General features: G+C 36.1%; 1 protein-coding gene across 1 annotated transcript; it reads right to left on the reverse strand.

Moving 5' to 3' along the window:
- Window positions 1-3,883: 3,883 nt before the first annotated feature.
- On the reverse strand, window positions 3,884-21,922 carry LOC149737417 (ATP-dependent translocase ABCB1-like). Its single transcript, XM_089874188.1, has 25 exons — window positions 21,765-21,922; window positions 21,236-21,338; window positions 20,739-20,944; window positions 20,066-20,177; window positions 19,260-19,393; window positions 18,268-18,439; window positions 17,529-17,653; window positions 16,949-17,168; window positions 16,322-16,504; window positions 15,938-16,054; window positions 14,074-14,286; window positions 13,037-13,217; window positions 12,298-12,483; window positions 11,960-11,986; window positions 11,419-11,607; window positions 10,660-10,838; window positions 10,129-10,339; window positions 9,708-9,823; window positions 8,509-8,648; window positions 7,725-7,865; window positions 7,150-7,306; window positions 6,543-6,740; window positions 6,184-6,390; window positions 5,597-5,743; window positions 3,884-5,046 (listed from the first exon to the last, which is right to left on the reverse strand). The coding sequence occupies exons 1-25, from the start codon at window positions 21,854-21,856 to the stop codon at window positions 4,840-4,842; spliced, it is 3,963 nt and encodes a 1,320-aa protein (XP_089730314.1). The 5' UTR covers window positions 21,857-21,922; the 3' UTR covers window positions 3,884-4,839.

Consider the following 21,922-nt stretch of genomic DNA (forward strand, 5'->3'; position numbering starts at 1 on the left):
AGTAGCGCTTGACACTGACTGTTATTTCGTTACGAGAATCGTCCAACTTTATGAGCACTATATCAGAACCAGATTTATGGAATATTTAACATTTAGAATGTTTACTTCTTGCTGTGAACTTTATCTATTCAGATAAAAAGAGCTCGCTTTGTACAGAGTAAAGCGGCGTGACGTAACCACACGTCACCGCACCAACAGTAGGGGAGAGGTCATCGTGTGACACAGTGCAGCGTGCGTTCACCAGCCACGCTCTTATTTGGCAATTTTCAAGTAGTTTATACCCATGTTTTTTTAAAGGTTTTCTAATGCCCCTTTTTAGGTTTGTTTAATTTTTTTGAACTTCGCTATCGTATTCGAAGAGATAATTATCTTTTTTCTCCGCGGAATCCACCCATGTTAAACCGCCTATATCCTTTTTCACAAAAAACAAGCCAAGTCTTGCCCTGTGTTGCGCAATTATTGCAAAAGTGCCTGAGGGAATGGAAAACGAAAGCCGGTAACCGGAATTATGGTAGAAGAATGACAATGCATTAACGAAGATTACAGCATAGCATCGTGACTGCGTGAGGTTTGCTGATGAAACGAACATGATACGTTATCGCGGAATGAAAGCGGTAATTATAAAATTTAACACGTTTGGCAGATAAAGAAGAGAATCGTGTATGGGTGATTTATAACGATATATGTTCGTTCAAGCAATACAATTTAACTCCATGCAAATTGTATTGGATGATATATAGCATAGGCTGCGGTGAGATGTTTCATGCTTTTATTTCGTTTTTTTACAGCGTTGTTTAACAGTAAACACAGAATATTTACAGAACAATCTAACCGTATCCTCGCGACTCTAAAAGCGCTTGTTAATTGTCCAAAACACGATCAGGAAATATTGGATATTATGTGCTAATGGTGTTCCATCATACCCCGTAGTATTATACCACGCGTGTTGTACATCCGCATATACACAGTTCAGCAAAATGGTTAAATAAAGGAACTGGACACAATACGTCTATATAACAAAAATCTCATGAATATTTCATGCAGCGGCACTGCAGCTAACCAGCACATTTACTCGTAGTAACATATGCAGGCTACCAGAAACGTTGACAACACAAGTATAGTTGTGTGGGGAAGATGGGACACCTTTTCATTCTATTTTTTTCGACCCATTTGGTAGAAAACAAAGAACATTTAAATAATTATAAAACCGCATCCTTACAACTCCCATAGAACGTTGTTAATTGCTTAAAATACGTTTAAGATATTTGGATATTATGTGCTAAAGGTGTCCCGTCTTCCCATACTCTACTATATAAACCAAAAACGTCATAAATACAAATAAAGTGCAAACATTTTAACACGTAACATAACTTGTAAGCAAACATAGGAACAAACCATAAGTTAGAATTCATAGCCAACCCTTGCCTACACAACATAGCTGTAACTTCAAGCGCCAACACGATAACAACCAGATGGTTTACCAGATATGGAGCTTAAAATACGCGATGAGGCGCAGCTTCAACAATGCTTTCAAAACAATAATATTTTATATTACTGTGGGGTGAGATGGGATCCTTTTGAAGGGTAAGATGGGATAAGTTTCTAATAAACAAGTAAAAAAACAACGTTATATAGAACTGTGGGGTAAAATGGGACAGCTTTGTGAGGTGATATGGGATATACTTTCAATAAAACAAGATATAAATAATTATATCCAACATTGAATGTTATTAAAAATACCTATGTAACTTCACAACATTAATAATTGTGTGTATATAATAGGATGGGGAAGATGGGACAGCGTTTCACTGTATTTTCTCGTCCCATTTAATAGTAAACAAAGAACATTCAAATAATTATAAAACCGCATTCTTACAACTTCCATAGACTGTTGTTAATTGTTTGAAACACGATCAGGATATTCGGATATTATGTGCTAAAGGTGTCCCGTCTTCCCCAACCCTACTTTATCTAGTTTATTTCGGTTTCCAACAAAATAATCTGCTTTTTAAACCAACACAATTATTTTCAGCTACAAATCCATCTCTTGCTAACGTTTTTGATGTTAACTTTTAACGACTTTTGTTTTGCTGCTAATACCCCTTTCTCGTTGTTTCAATTAGTCTTATCTTCGCTGCTGTATTCGAAGAGATGAATAAAAATCATGCCATAGTATGTGAGCATAAGCTTTATACATTCTTTAGAGCTATCATAGTTGTCTTAATTGTTCGTATACACCGGAACAGCCTACACATATATACGCATATAACATCCTTACCTCATAAAATACACCACAGTTTAACATAACTAGATCTTCCGGCTTGCAAAATGCTGTTCCTTGCTGATACACCTGAGTTTTAAACTTACTGGGCCTTGGGTAATGACTAAGCAATCGTGCTTGGTGTTATGTTTCAACGACGCTACGGTCACCCAGCCATTCACAATGCTCATTCAAACGTCACATTTCCCTTCTTTTAAACAGAACGCGCAAAAATCCCACGGATCAGCAGTTGTGACGTCACAAAACGGGTATGATGCAACTGACTGCAACGGTCAGTTAACCTAAAGCGAGGCTGATAAATAATTTAAATGAAAACAATCGCCCACGAAGCCCGAAGCTACATATGTGGTAACTCGTAAGCAGGCATAAAGTGCTGTATGAAACAGAACATCCGTGTTATAACGATTGTCATTGCCCCGCCATGCGAGGATAAATAAGTTGCATTCATTCATTTATTCATTCGTACTAAACGTTGTAAAACGTACATCAGAGACTAATGAATAATTTAAAAACTTTTACAATCAATAAGATCATTGCATTACAGCCATGCTTGAGGTTTAGGCACTCAGCCAAACTTCTACAAAACGTGAAACGAATTGCCGGCAATCACATGTCGCCGTGGGTGGAAAACAAGACGCGTCAGAATCGCCACGTTGTACTGCCGGTCACGAGTTGTTTTGTTCAGCGAATTTTGTACAGAGTGAAAGAATGTAGATTGTTTATACTCGCATGGCAGGCCAATGACAGTCGTTATAACACAGCTGTTCTGTGTCATACACCTATGGAAAATTCACCGACAGAGTTTCATCATAGTACTCTAAAACACGTTTAGAGTACTATGGTTACATACGTGGCAACTCGTAAGCAGGCACGAGGTGTACGAAACAGAACATCTGTCCCGCGAAGATAAAGCAAGGACATTCATCCATGTAGGTTTATACTGCTTAAGCAACAACATTGGTTATTGAAGTTTACATAAGATTACAAGGAACATATACTCGAGCAAAATCTACATACGGCATGACGGGTAAATACACTCAGTATAGTTATATAGTAGGGTGGGGGAAGATGGTACACCTTTTCATTCTGTTTTCTCGTCCCATTTGGTAGTAAACAAAGCAAATTCAAATTTAATAAACCATATCCTCACGACTCTCATAGACCGTTGTTAATTGTTTAAAACACGACTAGATATTTGAATATCCTGTGCTAAAGGTGTCCCGTCTTCCCCCACCTCACAAAACTACACAAACATTGGCTCCAATAAAAAACAATTGAATGGAAAGTAATTTATACTGTGTTATAAATTTAGCAGCCACGCTGTTATTTTACACTAAAACTAATTTTAACCGTAGCGTGTTTTAACGACTGTCGTTTTGCTGCTAATTTAATTTTAAGGAATGTAATGTAACTTACTTTATCCTCGCGTGGCCGGAAAACGACATTCGTTATAACACGGGTGTACTGTTTCATACACCTCATGTCAGCTTACGAGTTACCATGTTACTTTTCTGTTCGTTATCTTAATTAGTTTGACATTCGTTCCTGTATTCAATAAAGTTAAACTGATGGTATGCCGGGTAAAAACACGGTGGCAAAACGACGTATGTTTCAAGTACAATTTTAATACAAACACATAAAGCACGGAAGAGCTAAGATGAGGAATTAGGTGTTTAAACGAAAAAACATGCAATTGCATTTCAATTTCGGTAACCTACTGGCACTAATGCGATTTATTCATAACATAAAGCACCAGGAACGTTACATGTGGTAAACATGAACCTGTAAGAAACAATCGTTCACAAAGTTACATACATGGTAACTCATAAGCGGGCACGAGGTGTATGAAACATAACACCCGTGTTATAACGACTGTCGTTGCCCCGCCACACGAAAGTAAACAAGTTGCATTGATTCAACAATACAAGAAACATAATATTAAATTATAGATTACCGTGAAAAAAGAGTTGTGCGTGATAATAATGTGGGGAAGGATGGGACACCGTTAGCACATAATATCCCATGTTTGCCTGTGTTTTAACAATTAACAACGCTTCTTTAGAGTCATAAGGATCCGGTTATATAATTATGTAAATATTCTTTTTTTACTACCAAATATTTGTCTGTGATTGAAATCCAAAACAATCTTTATTAGTTATTGAGTTCAAAGTCTGAGTTAAAATTAGTAAAACAAACACTCAAACAAAATAAGATAAAGTGGTGGATACATATAGGCTATTCAACCACTACCAGCAAACTGCAAATATGTGTCTAGATATTTCAAATGGATATTTAAAGCTGAGTAATTTAAGTTGTCAAAGTAAAAGGGTTTACAGTTAAGGATTAAAGGGCTATAATGGAAATGTGTTGCTGGTTTCCAATTTATGACTTTAAAATTACATATATTTTATCTTCAGTACAGTTGTCAGGGTATAGATTCCTATACCGACTGTTGTTTTGCTACAAATTTCTTCTCTTCATTGTTTTAAATAATTTTATCTTCACTAATGTATTCGAAGAGATAAACAATTGTTATCTAAGCACTCATATCTACGTTTTCATTGATCACTTGAATGCAATTGAGCATTAACAAGACTGAAGTAAGATCCATTGAGAGCCAATAGCTCGCTGTGAGTTCCACTTTCAACCACACAACCATTCTCAATAACAGCGATGACGTCAGCATTTTTAACCGTCGACAAACGATGGGCGATGACAATGCAGGTTCTGCCGGCTCTCGCCGCATCCAAGGCGTCTTGGACGATCTGTGTAATCACAAATGCAATTGTACAAACTTTTATAAATAAAGAAATGAATAAATAAATGAGTGAATGTAACTTTTTTATCCTTGTATGTAAATACAATTGTAAACTATTCACAATGGTAATAATAATAGCTGTTATTGATAGCTTTTATTTGTCTCTTAGATTTATTCCTAATTGATTTTCCGGACTGAGTTAGATTGATAAATCAAACAAATTTTAGCAGGATTTAGTAACTTGCAAACACATTTAAGTCCAATCAATAATCAATGCATGTAGTCTTGTACAGAATTATATAAATAAATATAACTTGTTTATATCTGGGATTTAGCCCAGAACTGTCAGAAATAAGTTACATTTAATGATCCAAACAGTGAATGAACGGTTTTTCGATAACATTTTTCCGAAATAATAATAACATTTCCAAAATACTCCCACCGTTTTACTCATTTATCTAAAAGCTCTCTCAGCAATAAGTTACACTCAATAATACAAACATTTATCTAAAAAACTTCTCCCGAAAGATTAAAACCTTGTTCCAAAACAATCCCACCTTTTCGCTCTCAGCGTCGAGAGCAGACGTTGCTTCATCAAGAAGAAGAACTTTAGGATTCCTAAGTAGAGCGCGAGCGATGGCAACCCTCTGCTTCTGCCCTCCAGATAACTGGGTCCCTTTCCCCCCAACATTTGTTTCGTATTTCTGTAAAAAAATGACTCAATAGCGGAAAAATAGAAATTATTTTCTTTTTTCACCAAGTTTTCAGTTTATGGTGAGTTTCCAATTTTTTTGTAGGATAATAAAAGGGCCGCTGCATGATTGAATGTATGTAACTTACTTTATCCTGACATGGCTCGGCAACAGTCGTTATAACACAGGTGTTCTGTTTCATACACCTTGTGCCCGCTTACGAGTTACCGCATTACTTTGTGAAGATTATCTTTTTTTCATTTTTTATGTTTAAGAAATGACTGTTAATGTCCAATGGTAGCAGCACCAAGCTTCAAACCTGTATCCTCTGAACTGAAGCCTGGGCTAAAGGCAGGCGCACAAACCACTGTGCTATACCACATTGGGTATGTTACAAAAGTGTCAACATAATGTTGAAAGTATTTGACCAAATTCAAAACAACTTTACTTACATCAGGCAAGCCATCGATAAAGTTATGAATGTTTGCGTTCTTTGCAGCCGTGATAATTTCCTCCATCGAGGCCTCCCTAGAATTATCACCATAACGTATATTGTCAGCAATCGAACGGTCGAATAAAACGGGTTCTTGAGACACGATTCCCATTTGTGATCGCAACCAAGATATTTGAAGTTCTTTTGTGTTTGCGTCGTCCATGCTCTGTAATTGACAAAGAATTATTAGATTCATCATAGCAGCAAAAAGGTAACTCGTGAGCAGGCACGAGGTGTATGAAACAGAACACCCGTGTTATAAAGACTGTCGTTGCCTTTCATGCGAGGATAAATAAGTTACATTCAATTCCTACATACCACAGTTCCTTCATCAGGGTCATAGAAACGTTCAAGTAGTTGAATACAAGTTGACTTTCCACACCCACTTTGGCCAACCAATGCCACAGTTTGACCTTTTCTAATGGCGGTTGTCAAACCTTTAAGAACTTGCACATCTGGTCGGGTCGGGTAATGGAACTTGAGGGACTTGAAGTCGAGATTGCCGTCCAAGGTTTTCTACAACATATGAATAAGTTTAACATTCTATTTCTGAGACAATTTAATGCCCTTGGTTTATAAATTTGTTGTTTTCGTTATTATGCTTGAAGAGAACGTATTTTATGATATATTCTGTTCTACGAGGGTGAGGAACTGATGCTATCACGTCAGCTTAACTTATTGACTCTGCTTGTTTGTATATACACCCAAACTTATTCTATGGTGTAAAACTGAGTTGCTGAAAACTAGGATTTTATTCCTATTTTCATAGTAAAACTGAGGTGCAAAATTTGGTATGATTTTATTCATCTTTTTATTGTAAAATTGGAATGATCAAATTTTCAGTGTCACTTCAGTTTCAAAATTTGGTTACCCCAGTATTATTGCACCTATGCATTTAACTTAGCAATAGATCATTGTCACTCACTGGAACTCTTCCTTCTTTACTGTAACTATCAATCTCAGGAACTCTGTCAAGCAGCTTGAACAACCGGTTAGCTGCGATTCTCGCTGCAGCAAAGTCTGGTGCGAACGAACTTGTTTGACCGACTGCGAACGCTCCGAATATTACAGCCATCAAACACCTGGAAGATAGATAGGTTTAATGAAAGGTGTTACTTTACGGGGACAACAGTATATATTTTAACGGTATCCGTTACAATTGCCTAATCACTAAACCACGGCAGAAGACTTTCCTACAAGTTTCAGTACAATAATTTTCTTTTTTTATTTTCTATGTTTGTGTTCATTATATTCAAACAATACGATATTTTCCAGAAAAATATCAAACAGACCAGTTTTATTGCATCTTGAATGACTTAAAGACGTTATAACACATGTGTTCTGTTTCATACACCTCGTGTCCACTTACAAGTTACCATGTATGTAATTTATTTAGCCTCGCAAGGAGAGGCAACGTTTGTCATTATAACACATGTGTTCTATTTCATACACAGCGTGCCCGCTTTTATGAGTCACTCCATTTTAAAAACACCATCTTACTTATAAACATTCTGAAACTCCATCAGTCCTTCGTCCACAAGCCAAGCTCCGAATCTAAAAGTAGCAGCGTACGCAAAGAACACGATGCATTGGGAGAATCCGAATGAAATTCCATAGAAGAGAGCCTTCTTCTTGGATTGCCTGGTTAGAAGAAGTTTATATTTCTCTATTAAAAAATAAATAAAATTTATTCGCCAATTTCTGTTTGTGTTTTAACGGCTTTAATTTTTCTGTTAATATCCTTCTGTTAGTTTTTTTTTAAATATATGATCTTTTCTACTGTACTAAAGAAGATAAACTAAAAATTTAAATATGTTTTAATGGCATGTATTACAGTTGGTTTTAAACTAAGGGTAATGAGCGAAATCTGGTCTAAATCCTATGTCCTTAAACAAGGACCTTACACATATAGAATAGGCTTAAACTTAACAGCAATCTGCAAAACATATGTAATACACGCAGTATTAAGCGTAAACCTAAATCAATATACAAATACGATAAACCTTAATCTGCAAAATTTATAGTGGAGTGGTGGAACTTGAGACACCTTTTCCTTCTATTTTCTCCTCCCATTTGGTAGTAAACGAAGAACATTCAAAGAATTATAAAACCGTATCCTCACTACTCTCATAGACTGTTTTAATTGTTTAAAACACGATCAGGGTATTTAGATATTATGCGCTAAAGGTGTCCCATCTTCCCTACTATATGCAGTGTTAACAAGGCAGACAAAACCTCACATTACTATGTTCATGCTTAAATACAAGGAAACCACACCACTCACTCGTAAGGTTTAATAAGCGCAAGGGTATATTTCAGATAGAACTTCTCTTCTCTAGTAAGCGAAGCGACCGTCCTAATATTCAAGGTTGCTTCAGTAGCAATCGTACCTGCATCTTCATAAGCTTTTGCTTCTTGACCAGACTATAATAAAAGAATGTAACTATAATAAACTATAATTACTATGATAAAAGAATGTTTAGGAATGAAAATTAATTTTTAATAAAGCTGCAATTTCTTTTTTATTGCTTAACGATTTCTCTCTCTCTATATATTTATGTTTTAGCACTGCAAACTATTCTTAATGTAGCTATACTTTCTATTATAATATTTGTATGTATGTATGTAACTTACTTTATCCTCGCTTGGCCGGAAAACGACAGTCGATATAACACGGGTTTAACACCTCGTGCCAGCTTATGAGTTACCATGTATGTTACTTTGTGGGTGATTATTTTATGTATGGCTGGTAATTTGGACAACCAGTGACCACTGGGTTGGAGCAATTGCCATTAAGTGTCTTGCCCAAGGACACATATGCCCACAATGGTAGCAGTGTCGAGCTTTAAACATAAATGGCTTGTTTGTCTGCTGGGTGTAACGACTGCGCTTATTTTCTTCCAATTTAATGTAAATATGTTTTTTACTGAAGGCGTGTTTTAACTACTGCTTTTTTGCCCCTGTTACCGTATTTTCATTTAAAATATTTATAAATCTTGGCTACTATAGTCGAAGAGACAAATAAAGATATTAGAATAAAATGAAATACTACTTCAATAAATCAAGTAATATTTGCAACAGATATATCTTTATGTGGCGGACAACAAGAATAATGGTCAAACAAAGTGATTGTAATAGTTTTTAAACAGAAGAAGCTTATACTCATGATAGCACAATAAAAATGATCACTTTAATTTGTCTGTTCGATTACGGTAGCAAAGGATAAAAAATGTTTAAAACTATTTTGGCTGCTTGGACTTGTTTCCCAAGATATTCCAAGCAACAAACAAAGAGCCATTTATAATATTATTACCATTGTGTATTATTTTATGCTTTTTTATAAAGACTGACGATGCCATTTAGGCGGAATATATATCTTTTATTTTACAATTGGTTGGACTGGAATTTTTCTGTTACATTTTCGTAGCACCAGATCCTTAATATTTATACTCAGGTATGTTATATTAAAATGTTGTCTCTCACCTGTCCAGTTAAAATCCTCATGGTCAACAGACCAGCAATTATCATGAATGGAACAAATGCCAAGGTTAGCAGAGTAAGTTGCCAACCATATGCAAATGCTATGCCAAGCGCAACACCTGAAAAATATTCAATTTAATTACACGGGAACAACTTTCTACTTGTGTTCTTGACTGTTTTCCTTAATCCAACCTTTGTACTGTATTCCAAAAATAAAATAAAAAATGGTATGTTACGTTAAGTTCAAATATGAAATCAACTTAGAGAAGGGAATCAACAGCAAAACGACAGTTGTCAAAATATGTTATGGATAAAAAGTGTTAGAACGAGTGTCAGTTAAAAAGCACGGCTGTTGATGTCGAAATTTAAATTTTTATATTACTCTATATCAATTTGAAATCTATAGTGCTAGTTTTCAACTTACCCAACGCAAAGATACTTTGAATTGCAGTTCCTGCCCTTACACCCGTACACCCTTGTACCTTAGAAGCATCTGTAGCAAGCCTGGTGGTTAAAGCGCCAGTGCTGTTGAAGTGATCATCAAAGAACGCAATGTCTTGTCTCATCATGGCGCGAAATCCCATCGATCGTAAACGAGATGTTAATTCTTCACCTGATTTGCCGAATGAAGACGCCTGCATTCAGTTAACACATTGACTAACTTACTATTGTGAATAAATTACTTGCATAACATAAAACCTATATAGCGTAATTTCTGATAGGGCTGTAGCTTATGCTGTAAATGTAACCCTTGTGTGGCTGAAAAACAACAGTCGTTATAACATGGGTGGTCTGTTTCATACATATTGTGCCCGCTTATAAGCAACCATGCATGTAACTTTGTAGGTAATTGTTTCTTTACTCCAAAAGCTATCATTGGACTTTCAATTAAAAGTTTCAATACTTTCTGCACATCAGACAATAGTACACAGTCCCCCAAGTTTATACAAGGTACCTGCAGAATGTTTGCAACTAACGCTGCCACTCCGATGGCCACGAACAGAAGAGAATAAAGAGTGATCAGACTTTCTTGTTCCTGCCGATCTGATAAACCAAACACTCCAATAATCTCCGAGAACAAAATCGCAAAACAAGGTTGGATTCCTCCGTTCACTGCAGCGGCAATGCAACCAACTGTGAAGAAAGAATTCATTTGAAAAAAGCCAAGTTAAAACAAAACGGAATTTCAAACATGTTACAGCGAATGCATGAATGTAACTTATTAATCCTTGCCTGATTTATATTTATAACTTTGAATAAATGATTTACCTAAAACTTAATTTAAAACTTAATAAATAAACCTAAATTTTTTTCATAACTCGACATTTTTAATTATTACTAAACAATATGAATAGTATTTTGCGCATAGACACGTGAGCCTCCAACTCATAACTTCTAGTCTAGAATTACGTGTTGCTTACCACTGAGCCACGGCACAGGTAAAGTTAGAAGTAAGAAGAATAAACAAAAACTTAAATCAAAATAAAATATAAAATCGCTCTTACCTAAATAAAGGTTTTTAAATTAAGATTTCTACAAATAATTTTACACAAAAACAATGATAAATATGTAAAACAATTCCCATATAAAAGGTACAGAAAATTTTCTACATAAAAATATACAGCTGAGAAAACTGAACATTGAAAGAACAATTCCAAAGACAGACTCGACGCCATCGCCGGACAAAGTTATAATAAGGAATATAAAAACTCACGAACGATATAGAACAACTCCGGCCTGTTAAGCGCGATCACACGGGAAAATGGAACGTTGGGAATCTCTTCTTCTTCTTCCTCTTCCTCTTCCTCTTTTGGTGTCTCCCCAGCACTTGTTGTGCGGGACCTGACGCTCGTAACACTAACAAGTCTTTTTAATGCAGGCTTTGTGGTCTCTATTTCACTCACTGAAAAGGTAGGGATTAGTTTACCTGGTGATAACTAACTTTTAAACAATAAATGTAACTTATTTATCCTCACATGGTGGGGCAACGACCGTCGCTATAACACAGGTGTTCTGTTTCACACACTTCGTGCTCGCTTACGAGTTACCACGTATGTATCTTTGTGGGCTATTGTCCTTCTGTACGACAATTTGGCATCCCATTAGAGACCAGAGGGCTGAATGGAGATTCAGTAAATATCTCATGGTATATGGTAGCTATGTAGAAAATGTAATCAAAGGGTGAAAACATTAAAGCTAATAATTACATTAAAGCTAATAACCTAAAATATAATAATAAATAAATTTAATCTTACCTTTTCTTGTTGCCTGGCTTGTAGAACCTAAAAAGCAAACACAATTTTAACAAATTACAATTTTATTACTATTTTTCTGCACATGTTATGAACTGTATTATTATATTTGATGAATACTCCTCATCCCAATTTAGAAGTTCTAACAAATGCAACTTATAAAATAGTGTTTATTTTTTGTCAACATGTGTGTGTGTTGGGCAAGACACTTAACGGCAATTGCTGTAACCCAGTGGTCAGTTATGTGTTGTCCCAATTGTCAGGATCAAATAAGTTTTGTTCATTCCAATATTCAAACCCCATTATGCAGTTAGAAAAGTAGAAATATCCATATTTTTCACCTTCTGCTTCATCTCTTTCAGCACTATAAGACTGCATGTTAACCAAGTTTTGATAAATTCCGTTTTCCACTTTGAGGAGTTGGTCATGACTCCCTTGTTCCAAAGCCCTCCCTTCGTGGAATCCAATGATTTTATCGGAGTTTCTGATCGTTGAAAGTCGGTGAGCAATCAGGAGTGTCGTGCGCCCTGAGGGGGAAAGTTACTAATTAGACAAAGATATGACTAGGAGCAAATAATGTAACTCAGGATCAAGATATAACTTTTTTATCCTTGCATGGCGGGGCAACGGCAGTCGTTATAACATGGGTGTTCCGTTTTATACATCGCGTGCCCGCTTACTAGTTACCACGTATGTAACTTATTCATCCTCGCATGGTGGGGCAGCGACAGTCGTTATAACACAGGTGTTTTGTTTCATACACCTCGTGTCCCTTTAAGAGTTACTGCTTATGTTACTTTGTGAGTGACTATTTTTGGGTTTAGTTTTAATTTTTACTGTAGCCTTGAACCTCAGGACTTGGGGCAGGTCCGCTAACCACTGTGCCACGCCACCAAAAGTATTTGTAAGTCATAAACAAGGATGATTGCATAAGAACCAGTATTCTATGGAGCTTAGTGTTGTCGTATGTTGTTAAAGTTAAGAAAGTGTTTTAATGCGTGAGGAATATACGTGAGGAATATATAGTTATTATTTACAAAATCTGACATCTCAGAAATCTGTTCTACTTCACATTCTCACCTTGTGCAGCTTTTTCAAGAGCAGCTTGCACCACAGCTTCACTTTCGGTGTCTAAAGCTGAAGTAGCTTCATCAAGCAACATAATCTTAGGGTCACGTACAATGGCACGAGCGATGGCAATCCTTTGTTTCTGTCCTCCACTCATCTGCGCCCCTCCTTCTCCAACCATTGTATCAAATTTCTGGCAAATACAACAACATCAATTACTGTAACAACTTTATCTGGAGCAGAAGGAACCTAGAGGTTCAGGGTTCGAATCTTGATGCTGCTACCATATCAAATATCTGTATCCATTACCATTTATATAAGTTCATTATTTGTTTTGTGGTTATGCCTCACCAGGTGTTTAAATCAGAACATTTGTGTTACAATGTCGTTGTCCCGCCAAAGAAGTTACAATAATAACATGTTTGGTACAAGAAAAATCAACCACAAAGTTAAATACGTGCTACTTATAAGCTGGCACGAGATGCATGAAACAGAACACCCTTGTTATAACGACTGCCACTGCCCCACCATGCAAGGACAAACAAGTTACATACGTGGACACGTGGTAATTCATAAGCTGGCATGAGGTGTATGAAACAGAACACCCTTGTTATAACGACTGCCACTGCCCCACCATGCAAGGACAAACAGTTACATACGTGGTAATTCATAAGCTGGCACGAGATGCATGAAACAGAACACCCGTGTTATAACGACTGCCACTGCCCCACCATGCAAGGACAAACAAGTTACATACGTGGACACGTGGTAATTCATAAGCTGGCATGAGGTGTATGAAACAGAACACCCGTGTTATAACGACTGTTATTGCCCCACCATGCAAGGACAAACAAGTTACATACGTGGTAATTCATAAGCGGGCACGAGATGCATAAAACAGGACATCTGTGTTATAACGAATGTTATTGCCCTGCCACATTAGAATCAACAAGTTACATCCATCCATTCATAATCTACTTATGAAAACAAATTGACATAACAGTACCCAACACACCCAGCTAGTATTAATTATGGAAGCAAATATTTACATATGGCATCTTCATGATGAAGTCATAAGCGTTGGATTGTTTCGTAGCTTCCTTTATTTCATCATCAGTGACATCATCGCGTCCGTAGCGAATATTTTCCGCGATTGTTGTGTCGAATAATATGGGTTCTTGTGACACGACACCGATGTGTTCGCGCAACCAACGTACGTTTAATGTTCGGATGTCGACGCCGTCCAACTCGATTATCCCGTTCTGTGGAAATAATGGCACGATTAAAAACAATATTCGAGAATACTTTGGGGTAATGGGGCAACTATGCCCTAAATCTCAAGACCGATGGTGTGTCACTGTAGGACCTCACCCATATAGAATAGAATGTGCATATACAATGTTGGGGTAATGGGTCAACTCTGGCCTAAACCCCAGGTCCCATGACATGCCTCACTAGGGCCAATGTTAAGAATACAAGAAATAAAAGAGCTTGGCTATTAAACTTTCACAATGGATTCGTAAATGTGTGCATAAAGACACAGATACATGCCTAAATAAAGGTAAAAGCTAAAGCCTAATGCCGGTGTTTAATTTAGCAATTGCAGCGTCATCCAAGCATATTTACACAACTTGATACTAAATGTAATAAACGAACGTCGCCCTGCTATAATTCAACAAACAATAATTATTGATCCAATGACACCACTTAAAGAATATTTAAAACTATTTTAAAACAATCTTTTAATGTGCCATTTTTTTCCACTTTTACTACAAACATAACAGCTCATATATATATATATGATACAAATATCCCAATTCCTAATTTTTCGGTTTAAAACCCCTTTTTTTGCACTTATGATTGGGTTATATAAGCAGAAGTTCCATTGTTATACATGTGTTGTATAATATGCTAATATGTGTTATATACTATATGTTGTATGTGCGTATTATATATTATGTATAACCTATATATTATATATTTTTCTATGTGGGTGAGGTCCCGCGGCGTGGCACGCCATGGGTCCTAGGATTTAGGCCATAATTGACCCATTACCCTAATATATTATATATACAAGTGCATACAATGTATCTATGCGTTAATATTATGCATTCCATATTTTAAGCTATACATATTATATATGGAACACTACCACAGTCCACCAACAGTGCTAGTTAAACATTGCCAACCACAGTGAAAAATAACTCAATGTTTGCAGTGAAGTTATAAGGACAACGACTTCTCAAACAAGTTATACAAACATAGCAATCAAGGATGACAGTTTAGGCTGTAATAAAGCTATGAGAATCTTTGTGATAAAGTTCAACAAATCAAATATTGTGAAGAATATTAAGCCATCGTTGTGACATAGGAGTTGCAATGTTTGTTACAAACCAAAAGAAACCAGGTTACAGTGGTTAGAGCTGGCCGCTACCGAAGAACACAGTTAGAGGCGTGACGCTACTTCTACTGTGGTATGTGTCCTTGGGCAAGACACTTAACTGCAATTGCTTCAATGCAGTTGTCACTAATGGGTTTTTAAATTGACCATACTTTAAGACAGTAGGTTACCAAGTTACAGCCTAGCATAGTGGTTAGTATATGCCTGCCTTAAGCCCGAAGAATAGGGGTTCAAGGCTCGACGCTGCTACCATTGTGGTATGTGTCAAGACAGTTAACGGCAACTGCTTCAACCCAGTGGTCACTTAATGAGTTTTCCAAACAGCTATACTTTAAACCAATCACCCACAAAGATATATAAGTGGTAACTTGTAAGTAGTCAGGTAGTGTAAGAAATGAGACAACACTGTAATAAGGTATATATGATTTACAATTATTCATTTAATTTTTATGGATTTAAAGTACGTTTTAGAATAATACTATACACACTATAAGAATGGTTGTATAGTTTACCTGGGGGTCATAGAATCGTTGAATAAGTTGAACACACGTGCTCTTACCACACCCACTTTGGCCACAAAGAGCCACCGACTTCCCACTCTCAGCAACAAATGAAACACCGTGGAGAATCTGAAGGAACAAAAACAAAAATTTGAACTTTTTATTTTTTCGTTTAATATACTGTATTTATGTGCGTGGGGTTCTGCAGCGTGGCACACCATTGGTCCTTGATTTAAGCCAGATTTGGCCGATTTTCAAAGTAGTACACCACTGTAAAGATGGGATTAGCAACAAACTAACAGTTGTGGGTTATTAACATTGAAGTTTAAAAAAAAAGAAGAAAAAAAACTGCTCATAAATTTACAGGCTATTTTTTGCGTCGTATTTTTGCCGCACCTGCACATCTGTACGGGAAGGGTAGGTGAAGTCAACATTCTTGAACTCTATTTGACCTTTGACCCGGTCGGGTTTATGACCTTCGTCTGACATGCTGTCAATCAAAGGAACCCGGTCGATTATCTCAAATACTTTGTAAGCCGCAGCTTTCGCAGCAGCAAAATACTCCATGTTGCTCCCAGCCTAAGGAAAAAACAAAATTCATAAACAATGAATGAATGTGACTGATGCTACGGAAAACCTAACAGACCAAATCAAAACCCATGGTTAATCTGGACCCAGAGCCTTAACTGCAATGCTACTGTGTTAGGAAGACTTTGGTTAATACTAAGATCTTGTAATAAATTCCATGAACCTAACCCTAATCTGGTGCCAGTTGTACTGTAGTTAAGTTAGTGTATGTGTTTAGTTTGTCTACGATTACTTTTAACCGCTGAATTCACGTGGGTTACTGTTTATTGTGTAGTTCTGATATGCTTCGTAGCCAATTGGCAAACTGGTTTCTATATTTTTTTTTTAAATGTTTATCCTGACCATTTGTTTGGCGATCATTTGGTCAATTAATTTGAATTTATTTTACACAAACATTTAAAGAACTAGACAAAAAAAATTATTTAGTCAACTTACCCCTCCGAGTGAAAATGCCCCGATAAGCACGCCAAAGAAGGTTGTTAGCATGGTACCGACATCAAACCCCGGTTCACCCGCAAACACAAGACTACTACCGTACCAGAACGCAAGTCCGTACGTGGAAAACATGATGAAGAACACGGTTCCGAGCCCAGCACCCGAAGTTATTCCTTTCTGTATCCCAACCTTTCTTGCGTGGACTAGATTCTCTTCATATCTATGTTGGGTGAAACAAAGTAACATACGTGGTAACTTGTAAGTGAGCATCAGGTGAAAGAAACAGAACAATGACTACCATTGTGGGTACATGTGTCTTTGGGCAAAACACTTATTGGCGATTGCTTCAATTTAGTGGTCAACCATGTGTTAACTCATAAGAGATTACGTGGTGTACAAAACAAAACACCTGTGTTATAACAACTGTCGTTGCTCATCATGGAAGGTTAATTAGAAGCTACGCTCATTCAATTAAACAGATTTTTATGTAAAAAGGATAATAAAAAAGCACATAAAGCAAAAACCATTTAATAAACAATTTTTGTTATAAAATACCAACGAAAATGACAGAAAACTCTACCTTTTACATTCTTTATCTTGTCCATCAAATGCAACAACAGTTCTAATTGAAGATAAGACTTCCTCAGCCACTGCCCCAGCTTTAGCATAAGCGTCCAACTCTTTCTTTGTGAATGCTGTAGCAATCTATTTTAAATAATACAAAATTGAACATAAAAAATGAACAGTTAAACAAAAAAATGAACAGTTGAACATAATAACAAAATATAAAGTTAGGAATCTTTTTAAATAAAAACTTGAATGTTTGCTCATTGTTTGTTTTGTATGATTAAATAAATAAATAGATGTCACTTATTTATAGTCAAGAGGGCAACAACAGTTGTTATAATGCAAGTGTTCTGTTTCGTGCACCTCATGCCAGCTTACAAATTTTCACATTTAATTTTTTTTGTGATTTCCCACTTTTACTTAATTTCTTTCGCTATTAGTATCAAGAAAACAGATTTAATTCCAACAACATTAACAAATAGCTATAGTATAGATATTTGTGTAGAGTATAAATCCTATACTGTTGCTGTCAGGCATACAGAGTAGGAGGGGGAAGACAGGATCTTTTTTATTGTATTTTTTCAACCCATTTGGCAGTAAACAAGAACTTTCAAAGAATAATAAACTGTATCGTCACGACTTCCATAGACAGTTGTTAATTGTTTAAAACACGGTCACAGTATTTGGATATTACGTGTTAAATGTGTCCCATCTTTCCCCACCCGACAAAAAGACACCAAACACCTACATACCCTGAACATAACGCCAGCAGACATGATAAGCAGAGGACTGACAGCCAGGATAACGAGCGCAAGTTTCCAACCGTAAACAAACCCAACGATCAAGCCAGCAATGGCACGACACAACATCTGTATCGAGATTGACACCTTGTCGCTTATTCCGTCTTGGATCTTAGATATATCACTGTAAAGGATGATTAAAATTAAACAATATATTATCTTAACTTAACTCGAATGAATTCCATGAATCTGGCCCTGATTTAGTGTTCATGAAGTTGGACGATTCTCGTAACTAAATAACAGTCAGAATCAAGCGCTGCGAAATACATAACCCACAAAAAAGTAAAACTATGCTACTCTGTGATCCTTTACTACAATATATGCTTTCAATGCAACTAATTTCGGTTTCTTTTAATAAAATCGAGACACCTTTGTAATGGATAAACTTAATGCACCGATTAAATTTAAATATATATATAGGAAAAAATGTAAAATGGAGGCAGTGCATAAGTTGACTATTATTGGGTATTACAAACATTTAAAAAAAATGTTGTTGTTGCTACAAGGTTTAATGTAATATATAGCTTAATAACCATTGGGTTAAATAAATTCTATAATACCGATTGTTTCGTCTGCCATAAGGCCTGTTATCATTAACTACAAATATTCATTGCAAACACACATATTAATGTTGTTTACATTTAATATAAAAATTATACAATAATTCTAAACGGTTCACTTAAAAATAAAGAAACCTTTAAACTAATTTGTGCCAAATGAAACAAAAGTAAATGGAACATTCAGACTAGGAATAAAAGATAAAAGGCTATCAACAAATCCCCCCCCCCAAAAAAAATGTAACTTATTTTTTTATCCCTCATGGCGGGGCAACAACAGTTGTTATAAGTTATAACACAGGTGTTCTGTTTCATACACCTCGTGCCCACTTCGAGTTACTACGTATTTAAATTTGCGGGTAATGGTTTTTTTACTTCCAAACTTACTCTGCCAATCTTGTGTTTAATTCCCCAGCAGAATTGAGATCAAAAAACGAGATATCTTGTCGTAGGATGCTTTTAAAGAAGAGAATCCTGATCTTCCTGACTTGTCTAACTGCTTGCATCATCCAGCATGCAACCTGTAACCAGGAGAAGTGTCTAATGTAACACCGATATATTTATATATTACATGTAGATGTATGTTTGCAATTATCCGTCACTACGGTATACTGGTTAATAGCAATTGATCCAACCCAGTGGTCACTAATTGGTTGTCCAAATTATCAGCCATACATAAAAAAATTAAAAAATCTACAAAAAATAATCACCCACAAAGTTACAAAGTTGGTAACTTGTAAGCAGGCACGAGGTGTATGAAACAGAACACCCGTGTTATAATGACTGTCATTACCCTGCCACGCGAGCATAAATAAGTTCATTTATTATATTACTCTTTTAAAGTTGTCTGTTTGCGTAACATTATTTGAAACTTTTTTACTTAGTTTTGACAAATTACAGTAATCTATAAATAATATAAACAATACCATACTTTTATGCTGCTATATTGGTTTTAACAATGTTGTTGATTTTTACCTATGTGCTACCATAAAATTATGTCCTACTGTTTACTAGTGGTTCTATAAAGAATTTATAATGTATGTGCTTATGTAACTTCGTTCATCCTCGCATAGCGGGGCAACGACAATCGTTATAACACGGGTGTTCTGTTTCATACACCTCGTGCCTGCTTATGAGTTACCACGTATGTAACTTTGTTGGGTGAATATAATGTTGTACTGTATGATACAAACCTGTAAGCTGGCAAACACAATGATCCCAATAGCCAGGTACGTGTAGTAGAGCGAGAACTGTGCCATTTGCCCTTGAATGTCTTGTGCGTCCGCTAGAATTTGCACAAAATCGCTGAAATGTAAAGATAATTATGTTAAACAGTTTAAACTAAAAAAATTTGTCTTGAACATTTTGTATTTTATTCAATTAATTTATTATTTTGGGGAAACGACAGTCGTTATAACACTGGTGTTCTGTTTTATACACCGCGTGTCCACTTACAAGTTACCACGTATGCAACTTTGTGGGTTTTGTCGGCTAAAGAGTTAGTGTTCCCATTAATCGTAACTATGATTGAAATAAAATATAGATAATAATAAAAACTGTATTCGTCTCTTTGACTCTGGTAGCAAAGATTTGAAAATATTTTAAATAAAAAGACAAGATATACCCACGAACCACGCTTAACACCAGAGTTAAAAACATATTTACATTTAATTGGAAGAAAATAAGGCTATGTCACTGTAAAGGGATGATTAAGATGAGACCTATGTGATCTTCGTGTAACTGTAGATAACCCATTAGTGACCACTGGATCGGAGCAAATATACTTGAGTGTCTTGCCCAAGTATATTTAAAAAAAAACTGTTGATGTTGCTACCAGGCACAATGTAATATAACATCACTACTTACCTTTGATTAGTATTATTAGGAACAACTCCAAGTTCTTTGCATAAATCAAGTGTGAAGTTACATGCTTGGAACGAACCAAAGTCAACAAATGTGTTCGTCATGTCACCAAAAAAGATGAACATGACGGGCAGGGACGCTCCATGTACAGCTGCAGATATTGTGCCGATAAATATGAGAAGGTAATCGAGATTGTCAGCATATCGGAACTGGAATGAAAAGATTGGTGGAATGAATTAATTTTGTTTAGTTTGTTGCTTTATTAATAAGAATAATGATTTTTTAAATTACGCGATTTTTTAAACTAGAATACAGGGTATAGCGACAAAACGTCAGCCGTTAAAACACGCTTAAAATAAAACATGTTTTACAGCAGAGAAAGGGAACATGTGGATTGGCAGCAAGATGCTGTTATCATAAACATTGGTGTCTGTCCCTGACCTGGTGCCAAAGTTTGCATTACTGTAGGTTAACTTAGGCGCAGCTAAATGTCAACTTACGATCTTATAATAATTAATTGATGGGTCCGGCTCTTTTTTTTCGTCTTCTTTTTTTTCGTCTTCTTTTTCTTTGACTTTTGCTTTATCGTCTTCTTTATGGCTACTGTGAAAAAAAAAATTACCCACAAAGTTACATACGTGGTAACTGGTAAGCAGGCATGAAAAGTATAAAACAGAATACACATGTTATAACGTCTTTCTTTCACTAGAATAATCCAAAGCACATAGATATCTGTATAAATAGTATTTACTTTGGAATAAACACGTTACATTCATTCATAAACTTCAGGGAAGAAGGGAAAGTACCAACAGGGAAAGTTCCCGAAACCACTAAACCAACAGCAAGGTAAAGTACGATGGGGAACATTCACAGAAATATAAAACCGTATCCCCCCGACTCCCATAGACCGTTGTTAATTATTTAAAATACTGTCAGGATCTTTAAATATTATGCTCTAAAGGTGTCCCGTCTTTCCCCACCCTAATATATGACTTGCTTTGACTTCAAAATAAACCAAGTTTAACTTACTTTCCGTTAGAAACGATTTCTACTTTTACTGAATCGGTTTCGTCGCCAACTGGACCAAACCGTGTCCCAACGACGTTACTCTTCCCATTCATGTTTCTATATCAGGTTCGACTCCCTATATAGACTGTGGCAGTGCGTATAATAAACCAGATTGAATA

This window comes from Ciona robusta, chromosome 3 (assembly GCF_009617815.1).
Source record: "Ciona robusta chromosome 3, ASM961781v2".
Taxonomy (NCBI): Eukaryota; Metazoa; Chordata; class Ascidiacea; order Phlebobranchia; family Cionidae; genus Ciona; species Ciona robusta.

Coding starts and splice junctions, on each gene's coding strand:
- LOC149737417 (XM_089874188.1), bottom strand. CDS start 21,856: ATGAATGGGAAGAGTAACGTCGTTGGGACACGGTTTGGTCCAGTTGGC. Junction 5,744..6,183: donor TTATCGATGGCTTGCCTGAT/GTAAGTAAAGTT, acceptor ATTTTTTTACAG/AAATACGAAACAAATGTTGG. Junction 5,047..5,596: donor TCGACGCTGAGAGCGAAAAG/GTGGGATTGTTT, acceptor GTGATTACACAG/ATCGTCCAAGACGCCTTGGA.